Source organism: Canis lupus, chromosome 7, assembly GCF_011100685.1.
Source record: "Canis lupus familiaris isolate Mischka breed German Shepherd chromosome 7, alternate assembly UU_Cfam_GSD_1.0, whole genome shotgun sequence".
Taxonomy (NCBI): Eukaryota; Metazoa; Chordata; class Mammalia; order Carnivora; family Canidae; genus Canis; species Canis lupus.
Window position 1 is genome coordinate 25,558,658 of NC_049228.1, and position 16,399 is coordinate 25,575,056.

Sequence of the window (16,399 nt, forward strand, 5' to 3'; positions counted from 1 at the left end):
CAAAAGCACACAGGAGCCACAGGTTCACCACTTGGAGAATCGTAGAAGTGGTATATTTCCACCGAAGTCCACAGACTACCTCTCAGATTCCTTATGCTTCTCCCATAGTCACAATGGTCATATATTCACTTCCAATTGATAAATCTTTGAATGCAGGATGCAATTTATTCTGTTCTCCCATGAAAATTGACAGCAGCAGCTCTTGATAGGGAGGCTCTACTTTCCATGCCCACTAGTGTATTAAAGATATACTTGTGATCCTAAGTATACTACTACTACTACTTTATATTTGGAAAACAATACTTTCACAAAGTCTCATGGCTGTGTGGTGACAGCCAGAACTCCGCTTGGGGGGTACATGGCCCCTTTTTCCTTTGAGCTTTTTCATTGTCTTTATATCATATATACAGATAGAGAGGGCCAAACAAAACACCAAGGTTTGGGTGCCTGAGGGAGCAATGGGGGCGGGGGGGCAGGAGATTTACTGGGTGGAAAGTTGACCAACTTGATTTTGAATTTGGATATTCAATGGCACATGTTCCATCGGTCAGTAAAGACCAACACTCAGGTCTGGATAATTAATGTTGGAGATTTAGACTTTGAACTGTCACCATGAAAGAAAAGTTGAAGCCAGCCTTTCCAAGAAACAAGGACTAGCAGAATCAAATAGCCAAGGGAAGAGAAGAGAACAGCTATTAGAGGAATCTAATAGCTGGGGAGGGGACAGGAGACCAGGGATCCAAGGATTAGGATATTAGGAGATATACTCTAGAGGACCAGGTATTAGTTCTTTAAGGGCAAAATATACTGTGACTTGAAGAGGCAAGAGCAGGGCACCAGTCCGCTTGTCTTTCACACCAGCATTTTTCAGGATATTGGGTAACTTTGATTTTTACTCCATTTTCAACCTTCCTGGTGTCACTTGAATTTTACATGTGGAGAATTCAAGGAAACTGAAGACTTAATGACTTGTCTAACACCTGGCACTGGGCATCATGTTTTACATTATTATATTCAATGCAAATATAAAGGGCTACATACAAGAGACTATACCAGGTATAGTATATATTGTATATACTTCTTTCTAAACCCAGGATATATTAGCACAGTCTAATAAAAGTCTGAGAGACCATGAGTTCTCAGTCTTTAGTATCTTTCCAGAAAAGCACAGATGTACTATTTTCCTCAAGATTCATATTCTTAAGCCTAGTAATGCAATTAAAGTAATATGTTAGGAGAGCTCTTTATACAGGAGTCACAAACACAAGGACCCAGGGAAATAATAGGAAGGACCAAAGCGGGCCAAGAGATGTGGTGAAATCACTTGTTCATCAGTTGCTCTTCCATTTTCATTATATGAAATTTTATGTATCTGCCTTTGGAGAAAAGTAAGTACCAATGCCAATTCCAGCAGACCTCTGCCGTGCAGGAGAGTCTAAACTAGTACTTCAAAACGTGACAACAGAATTCTCTGGTCCAGTTTTAACAAAGAATTTATTTGCTGATCCCCCAAAAGCAAGAATCAGAAAAAGGACTCACCCCCTCACTGCAAGAATAGTTCTATAAAAAAGTTTCCATCATCATCTCCTTTCTCTCGAAGGTGTGCCCTTGCTTGTGTCCATCATTGCAGAGCAGACCAACATATGGAAATACTTTGTATGAAAGGCACATGGCACTGTCATATTGCTCACACCTTCTGGTACACCTCCCTGGCAGGCAAGTGGAGCCTTTCCTATAGCCTCCTTCTTTTGGTAGAAATTTACTGAAAGATTTTTCTTTATAGCACAGTATTTAAAGATCCTTCCCCCTGTTCATCTCACTTATCTATTGAAAAAGTATAGAACCGAAAGGTTTTTTTTGCCCCTGCTGTGATCCAAACACTGAAGAGTGAAGAACATCTTAAATACTCATCACAGAGGAATCTGTACCCCAAGTTCTGGATTTGATTAGAACAGCTAAAAAAATGGATAGTCATTCTACGATGGAACAAAGCAGGCTTTTCCAACCATACTACCTCAATGATCCCAAATCTTGTAAAGATCCAAGATCAGAGCCTCTCATACAGACTATATTTCAAAGAGAGTCAGTGGAGAATGCTAAGGTATATGAACAGAGTTGAATGCTGGTGAAGGCACAGAGTAAAGGATCCCAAGAAATTTTTAGTGCCATTTTCATTTAATAAGCCAGTAGTAGAGCAACCTAAAGGCCTTAGCTGTGATCACCCCAGGATGTTTTGACGGAACAGTTGTAGGAGAACATGACTGGCAGCCCGGATCCTCTGGCTCACTGAGCTACGCCAACAGCTCCAGCACCGACTCCTCGGAGAGACTAAGGCTGGGGTGTGTAGCGGAGGTACTTCTTGCCAGATGGGAGCTCTTTGGTGAAGACTCCTTTAGGGAAGAGTTTTTTGGCTTCATCTTCAGGGATGGTGGGAAGAACCATCACGCTGTCTCCATCCTATTGAAAGACATGGAGAATACTGAAATTCAAGTAAAGTGAAATGAGAACAACTCTGGATTGGTTTACTCTCCCCCTCTGAGGAACTTTGTTTTGATCTCTGACACTTTCCTGAGGGAACTACTTTCCCATCTTAACAAGAAATCATCTGATTTTAAACCCAGTGATGGCTTGGCATTAAACACCTGCAAAGGTTTAATTCTAAGTCCTTCCGGCTGCCCCACTTCCTGCTCCTTCTCTTGCAGGCACACTGGCTTTTCTTCTGTTTCTCAAACCCACCAAGCTCACTTTCTTTAGCTGTTCCTTTTGCCTGCAGTGCACCTCTCTCACAAATATGCATGACTTGGTCCCTTGCTTTCTTCGTGTCCTTCCCAAAAGTCCCTTCAGAAAAGGCCTTCCTTGACAGCCAATTATAAAACCAACCCTCCCACCCGTGTTCTGGTTCTTTCCACCTCTGCTTGATTATTCTGTCATGTTCAATGTCACCTAATGCACTGGAAACTTGCTGTGTGTCTCCACCCAGTGGACTGTAAGCTCTATGAGGGCAGGGATTTCTATTTACATTTATATGGATATTTTTCACTGCTCTATCCCAGTGCCCACTGCCTGGGCTCAATAAATACATATTCAGTGGATGGACACAGAATTTAAATGATTTGCTGGTCAGGAAAAACAAAACCAACACAACCTGGCATTCAGATTAGCATGTGTTTAAAAATGTAGCGACATTTTTTGTGATGTCCTGTCTTTCCTTTTGCAGAAATCCTAGAGATTAAATGTTTATGAACATGATTCTAAGAATCTGACTTGAGTTTAAAGGACTGAATGAAGCTTACCAGAAATGAAATGTTCCATGACATTAATACACCATGTGGTTTTCTAGCCATGACTTAAGCGGCCAATCTAAGTTTAGCCGTAAATATTTTGCCATTATTTTCCTAGTTTTTAAAAGGGTTGAAGGTTTAAAAAAAAAAATCTTTTATTAGGAAACGGAATCGTTCTCACCAATTAATTTGATCAAATGACCTACAAGTTAGAAAGCAATATAGGGACTTGTATTATATATAAAAGGTGTTGAAGATCTTGACAGTGGCCTCACAGCCAATCTGAAACTTAGCCAGGCAGGAAAAGCCTGCCTGTGTGTGCATGCCAGACATAAAGCCCCATGTAACAAAGACTCCGAGGACAGCCATTTAGAGACCGGGCCCTTAGGCCTTGCAAGGCAAGTTGGGTATCTGCCCTTTTAACAACTTTACCTTCCAATCAACTGGGGTGGCAACCCTCTTCTCTGCCGTCAGCTGGAGGGAGGTAATTACTCGGAGAATCTCATCAAAGTTCCGGCCAGTGGTCGCTGGGTAGAGGATAGACAGCTTCAGTTTCTTATCAGGACCAAAAATAAACACCTGCAAAGCACACAGATGTATAAATAGAGGAATTCTTTAAGTGCCTTTTTTTTTTTTTTTTAAGATTTTGTTTATTCATGAGCGACACAGAGAGGCAGAGACACAGACAGAAAGAGAAGCAGGGTCTCTTCAAGCACCCCGATATGGGACTCAATCCTCGGACCCCGGGTTCACGAGCCAAAGGCAGACGCCCAACCACTGAGCACCCAGGGGCCCCTCTTTAAGTGTTTTTGATATTAAATCCTCTTTTTTGGGATCCCTGGGTGGCGCAGCGGTTTGGCGCCTGCCTTTGGCCTAGGGCGTGATCCTGGAGACCCGGGATTGAGTCCCACGTCGGGCTCCCGGTGCATGGAGCCTGCTTCTCCCTCTGCCTGTGTCTCTGCCTCTCTCTCTCTCTCTCTCTCTCTCTCTCTGTGTGACTATCATAAATAAATAAAAAATTAAAAAAAAAATAAATAAATCCTTTTTAAAAAATTTTTATTTTATTTATTTTATTTTTTTATTTATTTATGATAGTCACAGAGAGAGAGAGAGAGAGAGAGAGAGGCAGAGACATAGGCAGAGGGAGAAGCAGGCTCCATGCACCGGGAGCCCGACGTGGGACTCGATCCCGGGTCTCCAGGATCGCACCCTGGGCCAAAGGCAGGCGCCAAACCGCTGCGCCACCCAGGGATCCCATTAAATCCTCTTTGAAAGCTCTTCAGTCATTAGAAATGTTCAAGGGTGTTAAAAACAAAAACTACCAAAACACCCCTCCCGGCCTCCCTCAACATCTAGAATACATCAAACTATTAATCTGGGTGGCTGACCCAGACGTTATGCTACTGTAAGGCAGTGACTGGATAGGTAACCAGTGACAAGAAAAAGGAAGTTAAGATAATAAAATTAAGGAACATTATTAAGAAATGAAAAAAAAACCCCACAAAACTTAAACCCAAGAATGGAGAGTTGAATATATACTTTAAGGACAAGTAAAAGGTAAATAGAATCTATACTGTTATTGTTCTTTTTTTAAGATATATTTTTTATTTTTAAATATCTCTACACCCAACGTGGGGCTAGAACTTACAACCCTGGGATCAAGAGTCACATACATGCTCTACTGACTGAGCCAGCCAGGCATGTTCCCTGTTATTTTTCTAAACTTAGAAGGGAATTCTATTGGTTCTGGCTGTTTCAGTAAGAAAAACTGTTATGAAAATGAAATCCAGGAAAGTCTTCAGGAAGGTACAAGGTTAACTAGGGATGATTATCTTAAAAAATATACTAATGGGAGTTGATACCGGTCCCTCAAATAGTTATACATTTTTGCAGATGAGGCCTTGTTTCTTCTCTAGTGATACGGACAGAACAAACAGGAATTCCAAACCAGAGCTGCCTTATGGAGAACGGTATGGCCCACCCCTTTAAAGAGAGGGCTGTCAGGAGAGCTGGAGAAAAGATTCTTCACTTTCAGATGACATCTTACAATAACTACTTATTTATTTTATGTAGATTTCCAAGGTGTCAAATTCAGCAATTAAAAAATTTAGCTGAAGATTTTACTTTCATTAGCAGTACAGATGATCAGTGATATTGCCATTAATATAGTTGTTTTGTAATTGAACGTATTTCCTTATTTCCTGGAGTTGGTGCAAGCACTCAGTTAGACATAGCACCTGGCCGGTCCTGAGGACTACATAACGGATTTCTATGACTCACCACACGAGCTGTCACAGGCATGCCCTTTTCGTCCTTCTCTGCCGGGTCCAGCATGCCTAACAGGATGGCAAGGTCCCGATTCTTATCATCAATGATGGGGAAAGGTAATGTTTCTGTGGGCTCCTGCCCATTGTAGGCATTGATATCCTGAATGCAGGTGAAAGAGAAAAAATAATTCTAAACCAAACACATCTTCTAAATTCAATCAGTTAACAGCTATTGTCTTGTAAGACAGGAAAGAGGACCACAATCATAATTTTCTCTAAGCAATCTGAGTAAGGAAATGAATAAATGAACACCCCTCATTCCAATCAGTCTTGACAGAACAGTATGGTAGAGTCCTTAGGTTATAACCATAGACCCTTTTCATGTCCAGTTCTCTTAAAATTTGGCACGCTTTTACTACTTTAAGTAGCAAGAAAGCAAGCAGCTTTAAAAGTCAAATACTGTAGTTAGATCCTAATACAAGGTACCTCTGGTACACAACAAGTAAATACCATCAGAAATAATGGGTTCATTAAGTCCATCACATCTAGAAATAATGCCACATGCAAAGATAATTCTATAGATCTAGTGCCTACACTCTAAATACCCTGACCCAAACATTATGCTACTGTAAGGCAATGACTTGATAGGGAGCCAGTGACAAGAGAAGGGAAGTTAAGATAATAAAATTAAGGAAGATTATTAAGAAATGAAAAAAAAAAATCATAACGCTTAAAACAAACCCAAGAATGGAGAGCTGAATATATACTTTAAGGACAGTAAAATGTAAATTTTTTATGGGTGAAAGGCAGAGGTAAATGTACACGAGGGTGAAATCCACACAGAACATAAAGCATTTCAGGTCTCAACTGAAAGACAGTAATGTATTTTCTTCCTTATTCCTAGTAAACTTCACTCATTCACTTCTTTTCCTATCCCTCGAAGCCTTTGCGGGGAGTGGGGGGGGCGGCAGCGGGGGATCTAGCTTAATTATTCGATCAAGCATTGATCTAGCACTTAAAGTGGGGTAAACACTAGAGCAAGTACATGTGGATGAGGAGTCAGGCACACTTCTTGCCTTCATTTTTTTTTTTTTTTTTGAAATTTTTTGCCACTACACCTTTTCACAGATAATACAGCTTTTCAAGAGTCCTAGTTCATGCAGTGGTTTTATTTATTTATTTATTTATTTATTATTATTTATTTATTTATTTATTTATTTATTTATTATTAGTCACACAGAGAGAGAGAGGCAGAGACACAGGCAGAGGGAGAAGCAGGCTCCATGCACCAGGAGCCCGACGTGGGACTCGATCCCGGGTCTCCAGGATCCTGCCCTGGGCCAAAGGCAGGCGCCAAACAGCTGCGCCACCCAGGGATCCCCACTTCTTGCCTTCAAAGAAACTTCTACTTTGGTTAAGATGATTCCCCTATGAAATAGCAGCAAATGCAAGACTCTAATATTTAAATGGTAGACTGTCAATGCTAAAGAATACTAATGTCCCCAATTTGTAGGTCTGCCCAGTTTGTTATGACTTCAGGGAAGATATCTACCTGGGGACTTGAAGAATGGATCAGATTTTTACAGGTAAGGGGAGCAGTATTAATGAAACATGTAGACAAGTCTGCATGTAAGTAATTGGGAAGAGAGTGAGTAACTTAGCTTGGTGGAATTTTAAGAAGTAGCAGAAAAGAGGATTTAAAGTTGGAATAAGGGGGGATTCCTGGGTGGCTCAGCAGTTTAGCACCTGCCTTCGGCCCAGAGTGTGATCCTGGAGTCCCAGAATAGAGTGCCGCATAGGGCTCCTATGAATAAATGAATAAATGAACACCCTAAGTTGTTTTGTAATTGAAGGTATTTTGAATACATTTGAATAAATGAATAAATGAACACCCTAAGTTGTTTTGTAATTGAAGGAGGCCTGCTTCTCCCTTTGCCTGTGTCTGTGTCTCTGCCTCTCTCTGTCTCTTATGAATGAATGAATGAATGAATGAATAAATAAATAAATCTTTAAAAAAAGTTGGAATAAGGTCTATGTATTATGTGGAGTCTTAAAAGTAAAACAGGCTGATGTCATGGTAGTTATAGAATCTAATTTCTCAACAGACATGACAGGTATCGATGAACTTTGAAATGGATAAGAAGGCATTTTAACCTGTTCCTTAATTTTATTATCTCAATTTCCCTTCTCTTATCACTGGCTCCCTGTCAAGTCATCACAACTGAAAAGTAATCACAATGGCTTCATGCTAGAGGCACCCTAAAGTTTCCTATTTAACCAGCTGAATGTCAAAGTTTGGCCACTGCTTCTGATAGTTGGGACCTGTTTCCTATTGAATGCAATTGCAGTTGTGAAAATTCTAAGGCAGAAGTTCACCAGCTAAAAATGAAGCTGGGCACACTGCTGTACTTTAAGGGGTGTCACATGATAGGTGATATGCTCTTCCTTTGGTGATTTCTAGTTTTAATGACTGCTATACCATAATGATGGTCAACACTGCCACTTCCTGATGGGCATTACGTTACATCCAAGAATGCCAAAGAACCACATACTTTGGCTTTATTCTGTCCTAAATCTGGCTAATGCCTACCCTAAAGCATTTAGTATCACAAATAGCATTGGTATAAAGTTCTGACTGCGATCATTTTCCAGCAGGACAATCCTGAGCAAGTCCCTCTGACTCGGTGGGAGGAGAAGGTATTCTCATCTATGTACATGAGAACAAGAACTACGCCTCCTGTAAAGGGCTGCTCCCAGGAATGAATGAGAAATGGTCTGAGAGAACGCTGTAGAAATGTAGCCATTAGTCATAGCCAGAAGTAAGGAATGAAAAAAAAACCCCACCCCAAGAAAGAGCAATGCCCTTCTCTTTTCTCCTATATATCATTCTTCTAATCTCAGACACAGAATTAATTAGCATGAGATGGCCAAGGGATACAGCTCCAGGTGCCAACTCACAAGTCAGGACCACGTCTTTTATCCAGTTGTATGCGGAGTGCTTGCTATAATGCCTAAGTGTCCCTCGAAACTTACCTATCAGCATTATTTAGTGGCATGTTGTAGCAAAGTCATCAGAATGTTCCGGAGTTAAGCCTCAACCACCACATTTATTGTCCAAGTCAATCCTTTTGTTGAAAGCAGGCAATTCCTTTAGGCCATGCATTCAACATGTATAGACCGACTGCCTAGAATGTACTGGGTGCCAAATATTGTCTAGCAGTGCACAGAAAGGTAATCTGCCCTACTGAGCGTCCACTCTGGTGGGTGTGGATAAATGAACAAAAGAAACTGGCAATGTGCAGAGCATTTTCTTTTAGATGGTGACAAGTGCTAAGGAGACAATCAAAGGGGGCTAGGCAGTATGGAGGGGAGTTATAATCTTAGATAAGGAGGCCATGGAAGGCTTTCAGGAGGAGTCATTTGAGTCAAGACCAGAAAGAGGTGAGGGCAAGCCACAAAGATATCTGGGGAAAAGGATTCTGGATAATTTTAAAGGTAGGGTAGACCAAGTTTCCTGATGAATCAGACATGGACATGGAAAAACCAGAGGAATTAAGGAAGACGTCTGGCTTTTTGCCTGAGCAACTATGAAAATGCAGTGTCCATTAGCTAAGATGAAAAAGGTTATGAAAAGGAACCCAGTGTTAGATATATCAAGTGTGAGATGACAGGACATCCCAGGGAGAGGCTGAGCTGGGACTGGTTCTATCAGTCTGGAAGCTAGCGGAGTCTGGCCTGCAGATGAAATTTGGGCATCACAGCATTTAGAAGTGAGTGGATGAGCTCAACAAGGGGGAGGGTGTAGATAAAAAGAGAAGGCATCTATGAAATGCATCCAGGGCAACGTCAGCATAAATCAGGAGTTGGAAAATGATGGGGCTCAGTCTAAGGATAAGCAGGAATAGTTAGAGATGTGGTGTCTGGAAGCCAAGAGGGTAAAATGTTTCAGAATATACAGTGATCAGTGGGTTGAAGGCTGCTAGTAGGCCAAGAAAGATTAGGGCTGAGAACTGAACACTGCGTTTAGCAAGGAGGAGTTCACAATACAGTCCAAGTCAGATTTTCAGATAATTGGTGAAGTTTGAAACTGAGGTTACTTGTACCTTTACCTCAAAAAACAAGCTACTCTATAAAAGTTAACAACTCAGGAAACAGATGTTGGCAAGGATGCAGAGAAAGCGGAACCAATCTTACACTGTTGGTGGGAATGCAAACTGGTGTAGCCACTCTGGAAAACAGTATGGAGGTTCCTCAAAAAGTTAAAACTAGAACTACCCTATGACCCAGCAATTGCACTACTGGGTATTTATCCAAAGGATACAAACAGTGATTTGAAGGGGTACCTGCACCCTAATGTTCATAGCAGCAATGTCCACAATACCCAAACTATGAAAGAGCCCAGATGTCCATCAACATGTCCATAAATGGATAAAGAAGATGTGGTGTAATATATACAATGGAGTATATCACTCAGCCATCAAAAAGAATGAAATCTTGCCATTTGTAAGATTGGCAACTAGAAGTGGATGGAACTAGAAGGTATTATGCTGAGTGAAATAGGCCAGTCAGAAAAAAAATACCATATGATTTCACTCATGTGGAATTTAAGGAACAAAACAGATGAACATAGGGGAAAGGAAGTAAAAATAAGATGAAAACAGAAAGGGAGACAAAGCATAAGAGACTCTTAACTCTAGGGAACAAACTGAGGGTTGCTAGTGGGAGGTGGATCAGGCATGCACTTAACTGGATGAAGGGCATTAAGGAGGGCACTTGATGTGATGAGCACTGGGTGTTACATGCAACTGATAAATCACTAAATTCTATCCCTGAAACTAATAATACAACTAAATTGAATTTAAATAAAAAAATAAAAAAAAAACAAAACCCAAACCAAGCTACTCTATGTAATTTATAACTTGATCTATAACCTCAAAGCACATGCCAATTGGTACTATACCTTGCTCCAGGCAAGATGGTCTTCAACACTGTCCACTGAAAGGGCAATCATCTTAACATTCTTCTTGGCAAATTCTGGTGCCAGCTTTGCAGCTCTGCCAAGCTCTGTGGTACACACAGGGGTAAAATCTCGAGGGTGAGAGAAGAGAATGCCCCATCTGAAACAAAGGAAAGGAAGTCACAAATGATTGGAGAGGTTATTACCATCATGCAGAACAAGAAATCACAAATCCTAGGTCAAAAATGAATGCTTATGAGGACAATTACTTTTCTTTCTTACTCACTTCTATTTTCTTTCTAGGCATAGAGACCCTGATATTCAGCTTCAACAATGAATGTCCCAATATGCCCCACTCCAAACAAATGCCTGACTGCGAAAATAAGCAGGTTATGTAATCTGAAATAAATAGGCTTCTATCCCCTATTTATATGTAAAATTAAAGTTGACACTTGGCTTCTTTGTAGTGAATGGATATAAAAACTTTTGTAAATGGACTTTACTGACCTAGCTTGCCAAACAGGACACACAATCCTTATAACCTGACAAAACAACTGCACTTAAACAGTTTTACCTGTCTCTTCATTTGCAGTCTTGCTTCTTGCTTTAAGATCAAGTGGGCGGAAAACTGACAGCCTACAATAGATTGTTACAACTACAGACTCTTACATAAATTCTAGTATCTAAATCATCATTGCCTAAGGCAACACTGTGCATAGATTTTAAGCACATTTCAATCGAAGTCACCAGAACTTCTGGACTACTATTTTCTTCTCCTCTGCAATAGAAACTACTCTTCTGACTGAAAAGGAAAACTTAACACTCGGTTTGCCATAACCCCTGTTGACTTACATTAAACCAGGATCCTAAACTAGTAGATTACTAAACCTAGCCTAGATGCCAAGCTGATCTCTCAAAGTTTGCCAAGTTACAAAAGCAGAAACAAGGGTTCCTCCTTCCCAGTCAGGCATTTGTTTGGAGTCGGGCATACTGGGACATCAACTTGGACTCCCAGACTTCAGGAAAGGAAAAGCCTTCCCACAAGAATGATAGAGGGACCTGGGCAAGCCTGTGAAGAGAGAGGTAATATTTTTAAGATTCTGGAGGATTGTAGTATGCTTACTTTTTTATGCAATAAGAGGGACATACATCTTTTGAAAGAAGTAACCTAGGTTTACGTAAAATCTAGGCCTTAGGTTCTATGGCAAACGATCTGCTTAAGGGTCAGATGAGACTTAAGAGAAAGTCTGCAGAAGATGAGAAAAAAATAAATAGGACATTTCTTCCTGTGTCGTTACAGGATTGATGAATTATCAGCATTAGACATACTCTTTCCATTGTGTGTCAAGAATGTTTTGCTGAATCATGCTAAGGAACTAAGTTTAAGCCACTTCACATCCTGCCTCCCTCAGAAGCCAAACTCCAGTTTGCCATGTGGCTAGGAATAGGGTAACTCTGAGAATGTCTTACTATTCCCCTCTAAGTCTCCCTATTGTGCTCCTAAAGAGTAGTTTAATTACATTATCCCATTTCCTTCCTTATTTCCAAAAGACAAAAAGTTTCCTCCTTTAAGGGAAGGGTCCTCACTCACTAACCCCCAGAAAATCCCAAGAAAACACCTTTTTTGGGGTGAAAACGTAGGGTAAAGAAGCTGCTTCTACCACAATCATACAAAAACAGTGATAAAGCTGATTAAAGTCATCAAATGCAGCACCCAACCCCTTAGTTGTTTCCAATTGTCAGAGGTAGTAGATACCTGTAATGTCTGAAATTATTTTATTTTTTTCCTCCAAAAAAACACCTGGATCAAAAACTGGCATCCGAATTGAGATAACCCACAGAACAGAGTTGGAAAAAACTATATTAGGCAAAATCCATCTATTATTATATAAAGAGCTCCAACTTCTTCTTGGGGTAGGGTAGGGAATACTACCCCATGCCTGATCTGAGGCTGACTTGTTATACTACTTGTTACAGATGCAGGTATTTTTCTCATCTTCCTACTGGTGGTTCCCTGAGAAGGTACCACTTTTCATGAAATTGAGATAGATCTAGGGGCCAATAAACAACAACAGAAACCCCCCCAAATTAGGGTTAGCTTAAATAGTGACAGCATTTATAATTATTGCTATAGTAAATATACTTATGTTAATACTTTATACAATCTAAGAGTTCTGGTAAGATTTTGTTATTTCCGGGTGAGGGCTATCGATGGGAATGGGAAGGAACATACTCTGAAAATCCCATGGACTTTTGGAAAAATACTAATACCTAGATTATGATATTGGACACAATCTGTACTTCTGAGGTTATTTCCTGCCTTTACAGTCTGAATGTTCCATTTCTCATCTTTTTTTTTTTTTTTTTTTTGTAGCCTAATCTTCTCTTTCACAAAGCTTGGCTTTTCCCTTAATCAGTGGCTGGACAATGGAATTAAAGGATTGTAAGGGGATATGCAGGCCTAAAATGTAAGAATCTCTCCCAGGTTCTCTGCATAGCCCTGTCCAGTCATTGATTAATCTCATAAACTTCTCTTTCTCTGTCTATATACACATACACCTGGACACTAAATAAAAAGGGTAACAAATCATGGAAGAATTGTTAAGTGTTACTACATCACGGTGCAAATTGAACACACGAAAAGCCAGGAACAGACTCATAAATACAGAAAACCACGGTTGCCAGAGCAAGTGGGGGGAGAAGGGGACTAAGAGGCACAAACTTGCAGTTATAAAATATATAAATCATGGAGATGAAAAGTAAAGCATGGAGAATACAGCCAATAAAACTGTAATGTATGGTGACAGATAGTGACTACACTTACTGCGATGAGCACTGAATAATGTATAGAATCGTCTAATTAATCTGTTGTACACCTGAAACTAATATACACTGTAAGTCAACTGTACCTCAATAATCAAAAAAAAAAAAAAAAAAAAAGAGAGAAACCAGTGTGGTGGGGCTGCTGCAACTCCAGAACCATAATATAATGAGACATATCTGGGATGTTTCAGATTAAAACTAAGCAACTTAAAAAGCCTGATTCAGGAGCTGTAAAATATAAAACCCAGGGCAACATCAATTCACTCCTAGTCATAATGGTGTGACTCCCAGGCCAGATTTGGCTATTACCAGCAAGGCCACGTGCTGGAAGCAAGGCAGAAGGGGGAGGAAGAGGAGAGGGGCACACCACTGAGGAACAAAAGGGTCTCAAAAGCCGGGAGGTAGGAGCGTCCCAGTGCACGGGATAGCCTGCAGGCCCGCCCGCCGCGGCGAGGACCCGCCACCGCCACGGCAACTGAGCAACCTCAGAAAGCCCTTCCCTCAAAATGTTGCAAGTTCTGGAATGAAGGACACACCTACATACACAGTGTTCTTGGTTCCTCCCGGAGCTGTTATCAAATCCTATGCCAGCCACTGGAGGAGGCTCTGGACAAGAAGTCTCTCAGCCGGTTATTATTTGGCTGCTGGTGGCTTTAAACTGTCCGTTTTGTGCCCAGAAGCCTGCAAATGCCACTGCAGGGAGCAGAAGCCTGCAAATGCCACTGCAGCGAGCAGGACCTTCCGATAACCCGCTGGGCCATCGGACACCTCCAGCCAGCAGCAGTGACCTCAGACTCTGGCCTCAGTCCCCCACCTTCCCCAGGGAGCAAATTCCAGAACGGAGGGAGGAGGGAGGGAGGTGCCGCGCTGGGCACGAATCCCGGGAAGTGACCGCTGATGCCGCCCGGCCCTGGCCCCGCTGGGCCTCCGCGGGCCAGGCCGAGAGAGGGCGGCAGGCAGCCCCCCGCACCGCCTCGGGGGCCGGGACCCGCGGGAGCCCAATTCGTTCCCCTCCCCCTTTCCCGCCGAGGAGCCAGCTCAGCCACGCGGGGGCCGCCGGCGGCGGGGGGGGGAGGGTGCAGCGCTCGTTCGCCGCGGGGCGGGGGCCACTCGGCCGGAGGCACGTGCAGGAACCGGTGCGGGGAGGAGGCGGGCGGCGAGCGGGAAGGAGGACGGAAGGGAGGAGGAACAGGGAAGGCACCTCCGAGGCCCGGCGTCACCCGAGGGCAGCGCAGGGCTGCGAGGTGGCCACTTACGAGTCTCCCAGGTAGTCGTGGAAACGGATGCGGCCGATGGTAGTATTGGCCTCGAAGTTGGGAGCCTCGTCCCCGAGAAGGAGACCTCCGGGCATGGCGGCAGCGGTGACGCGGGAAGACGAGGAGGCGCAGCAGCAGCAACCACCTTCCCGGCTCTGGCGGCGCAGCTGCCCGCCGCCGAGTGAGGCCGCGCACGGAGGGGGCGGGGCCTGGCGGGGGCGGGGCCTGGCGGGGGCGGGGCCTGGCGGGGGCGGGGCACCGAGCTGCGGTCCGAGCGGGTGGGAGGGACGGTGGCGACCGGCCCGCGGGGCACGGCTGGGTGAGCTCTGGGCACTCGTTTGCTGCCTCGAACCTGCCAGACCCTGTGGGCGCCGGCGCGCGTCTGCACTCACGTGACGTGGGGCTCAGTGACCTCGGGCCCCGGAGTGGAGCAGCAGAAGGGGAGCCCCGAGGTGGAGAAGCCGGGTGGGGGGATGACGAATCCGCGGAAATCCTGTACACTCACGCTTGGTCGCCTGACCCTCCACTCACCTCTTTTGAAGTGTGAGCTTCTGGAATCCTGACCGCCCTAGCCACCCTAGCCGTCATGAACTCTGTATCGGAGGATGTGGCAAGACCCTGACGTGGTGGGGACCTTATGTCAGAGGAAGTGGCTTTCATATTGCAGCAAAAATTCCAGCACCTATGTCAGTCCATGCTTGGGGGAATGTGAACTAAACTTATATTTTGCTCCCCTTTCCCAGCATTATGAGCACAAACTATTCAACACAATTATCCTGAAATCTACACATACGTTTTTAAAAAGATTTATTTATTTGTTAGAGGGGGGAGGGGCAGAGGGAAAAGGAGAGAGAATGTGAAACGGACTCCTCACTGAGCATGAGCCCCAGGAGGGGCTCTATGCCACAACCCATGAGATCCTGACCTAAGGGGAAACCAGGTGTTGGTTGCTCAGGGGACTGAGCCACCCAGCTGCCCCTGAAATCTGCATATACATTTTATTTTTTAGAAAGATTTTATTTATTCACTTGAGAGAGAGACAGAGAGAGAAGGAGCAGGTCAAGGGGATGGGCAGAAGCAGAGGGAGAAGCAGACTCCCCGCTGAGCAGGGAGCCCCACATCAGTCTCCATCCTGGGACCTCAGATCAGGATCTGAACTCAAAGCATCTGCTTAACCTGCTGAGCCACCCAGGTGCCCCCCCCCCCATATACATTTTAAAACATATTTATTGGGATCTGCTGTGTGCAAGTCGACTTTGCTACCCAAGGAGGTGGGAGGTTTAGATTCATTTATTTGCTATGTGCCAAGCATGAGGCAAACAAAATGACTGTTCTCTTGGTGTTTTCATTCTAGTAGGGGAGACATAATTAAACAAGAATATATTAAATAGCAGTGAATCCTCTTTAGAGAAATAAAATAAGTTTCCGTGCTAGAGGGTGTCTGGGGTGCTGCTTTGGGTTGGATGGTCTGGTCTGGGAAAGCCTCTAGGATAATGTAGGTATACTACTTAGCATATAGTAAGTGCTCTGGAAATGGTAGCTATTATTTGAATGATGATACTGGCTCATGCAATACGTCTTGCTTTGCCAGTTGTGTGCGAGGCACTGTTCCAGCCTGGTGATACAGTGATAAGCTGCAGTCCCTGCTCTTACAGGGAAGACAGATGTACATGCAGTTTTGATAAAAATATAGAGTAAATGCTGATGGGGGAGGGTGCTAATTGGTTGGAGTTCAGAAGTGGGAAAATCCTCTGCATGGAGCTTCTTAGGCTCAAGGAAGGCACATGGTAGTGTTAAGAGAAGTGACTCACATAC

At 43.3% G+C, this 16,399-nt stretch overlaps 1 protein-coding gene across 1 annotated transcript; it reads right to left on the bottom strand.

Annotated features, from left to right (window-relative positions):
- Positions 1-1,475: 1,475 nt before the first annotated feature.
- On the bottom strand, positions 1,476-14,782 carry PRDX6 (peroxiredoxin 6). Its single transcript, XM_038542503.1, has 5 exons — positions 14,585-14,782; positions 10,509-10,665; positions 5,562-5,708; positions 3,714-3,860; positions 1,476-2,457 (listed from the first exon to the last, which is right to left on the bottom strand). Exons 1-5 carry the CDS (start codon positions 14,677-14,679, stop codon positions 2,329-2,331), a joined length of 675 nt encoding a protein of 224 aa, XP_038398431.1. The 5' UTR covers positions 14,680-14,782; the 3' UTR covers positions 1,476-2,328.
- Positions 14,783-16,399: the final 1,617 nt, after the last annotated feature.

What these genes read in the sequence shown, in the direction of transcription:
- PRDX6 (XM_038542503.1), bottom strand. Translation starts at nt 14,679, where the DNA reads ATGCCCGGAGGTCTCCTTCTCGGGGACGAGGCTCCCAACTTCGAGGCC. An exon ending in CACGACTACCTGGGAGACTC is followed by an intron (nt 10,666 to 14,584) that starts GTAAGTGGCCAC and finishes CCTTTGTTTCAG; the next exon opens with ATGGGGCATTCTCTTCTCTC. An exon ending in TGCCTGTGACAGCTCGTGTG is followed by an intron (nt 3,861 to 5,561) that starts GTGAGTCATAGA and finishes TGTGCTTTGCAG; the next exon opens with GTGTTTATTTTTGGTCCTGA.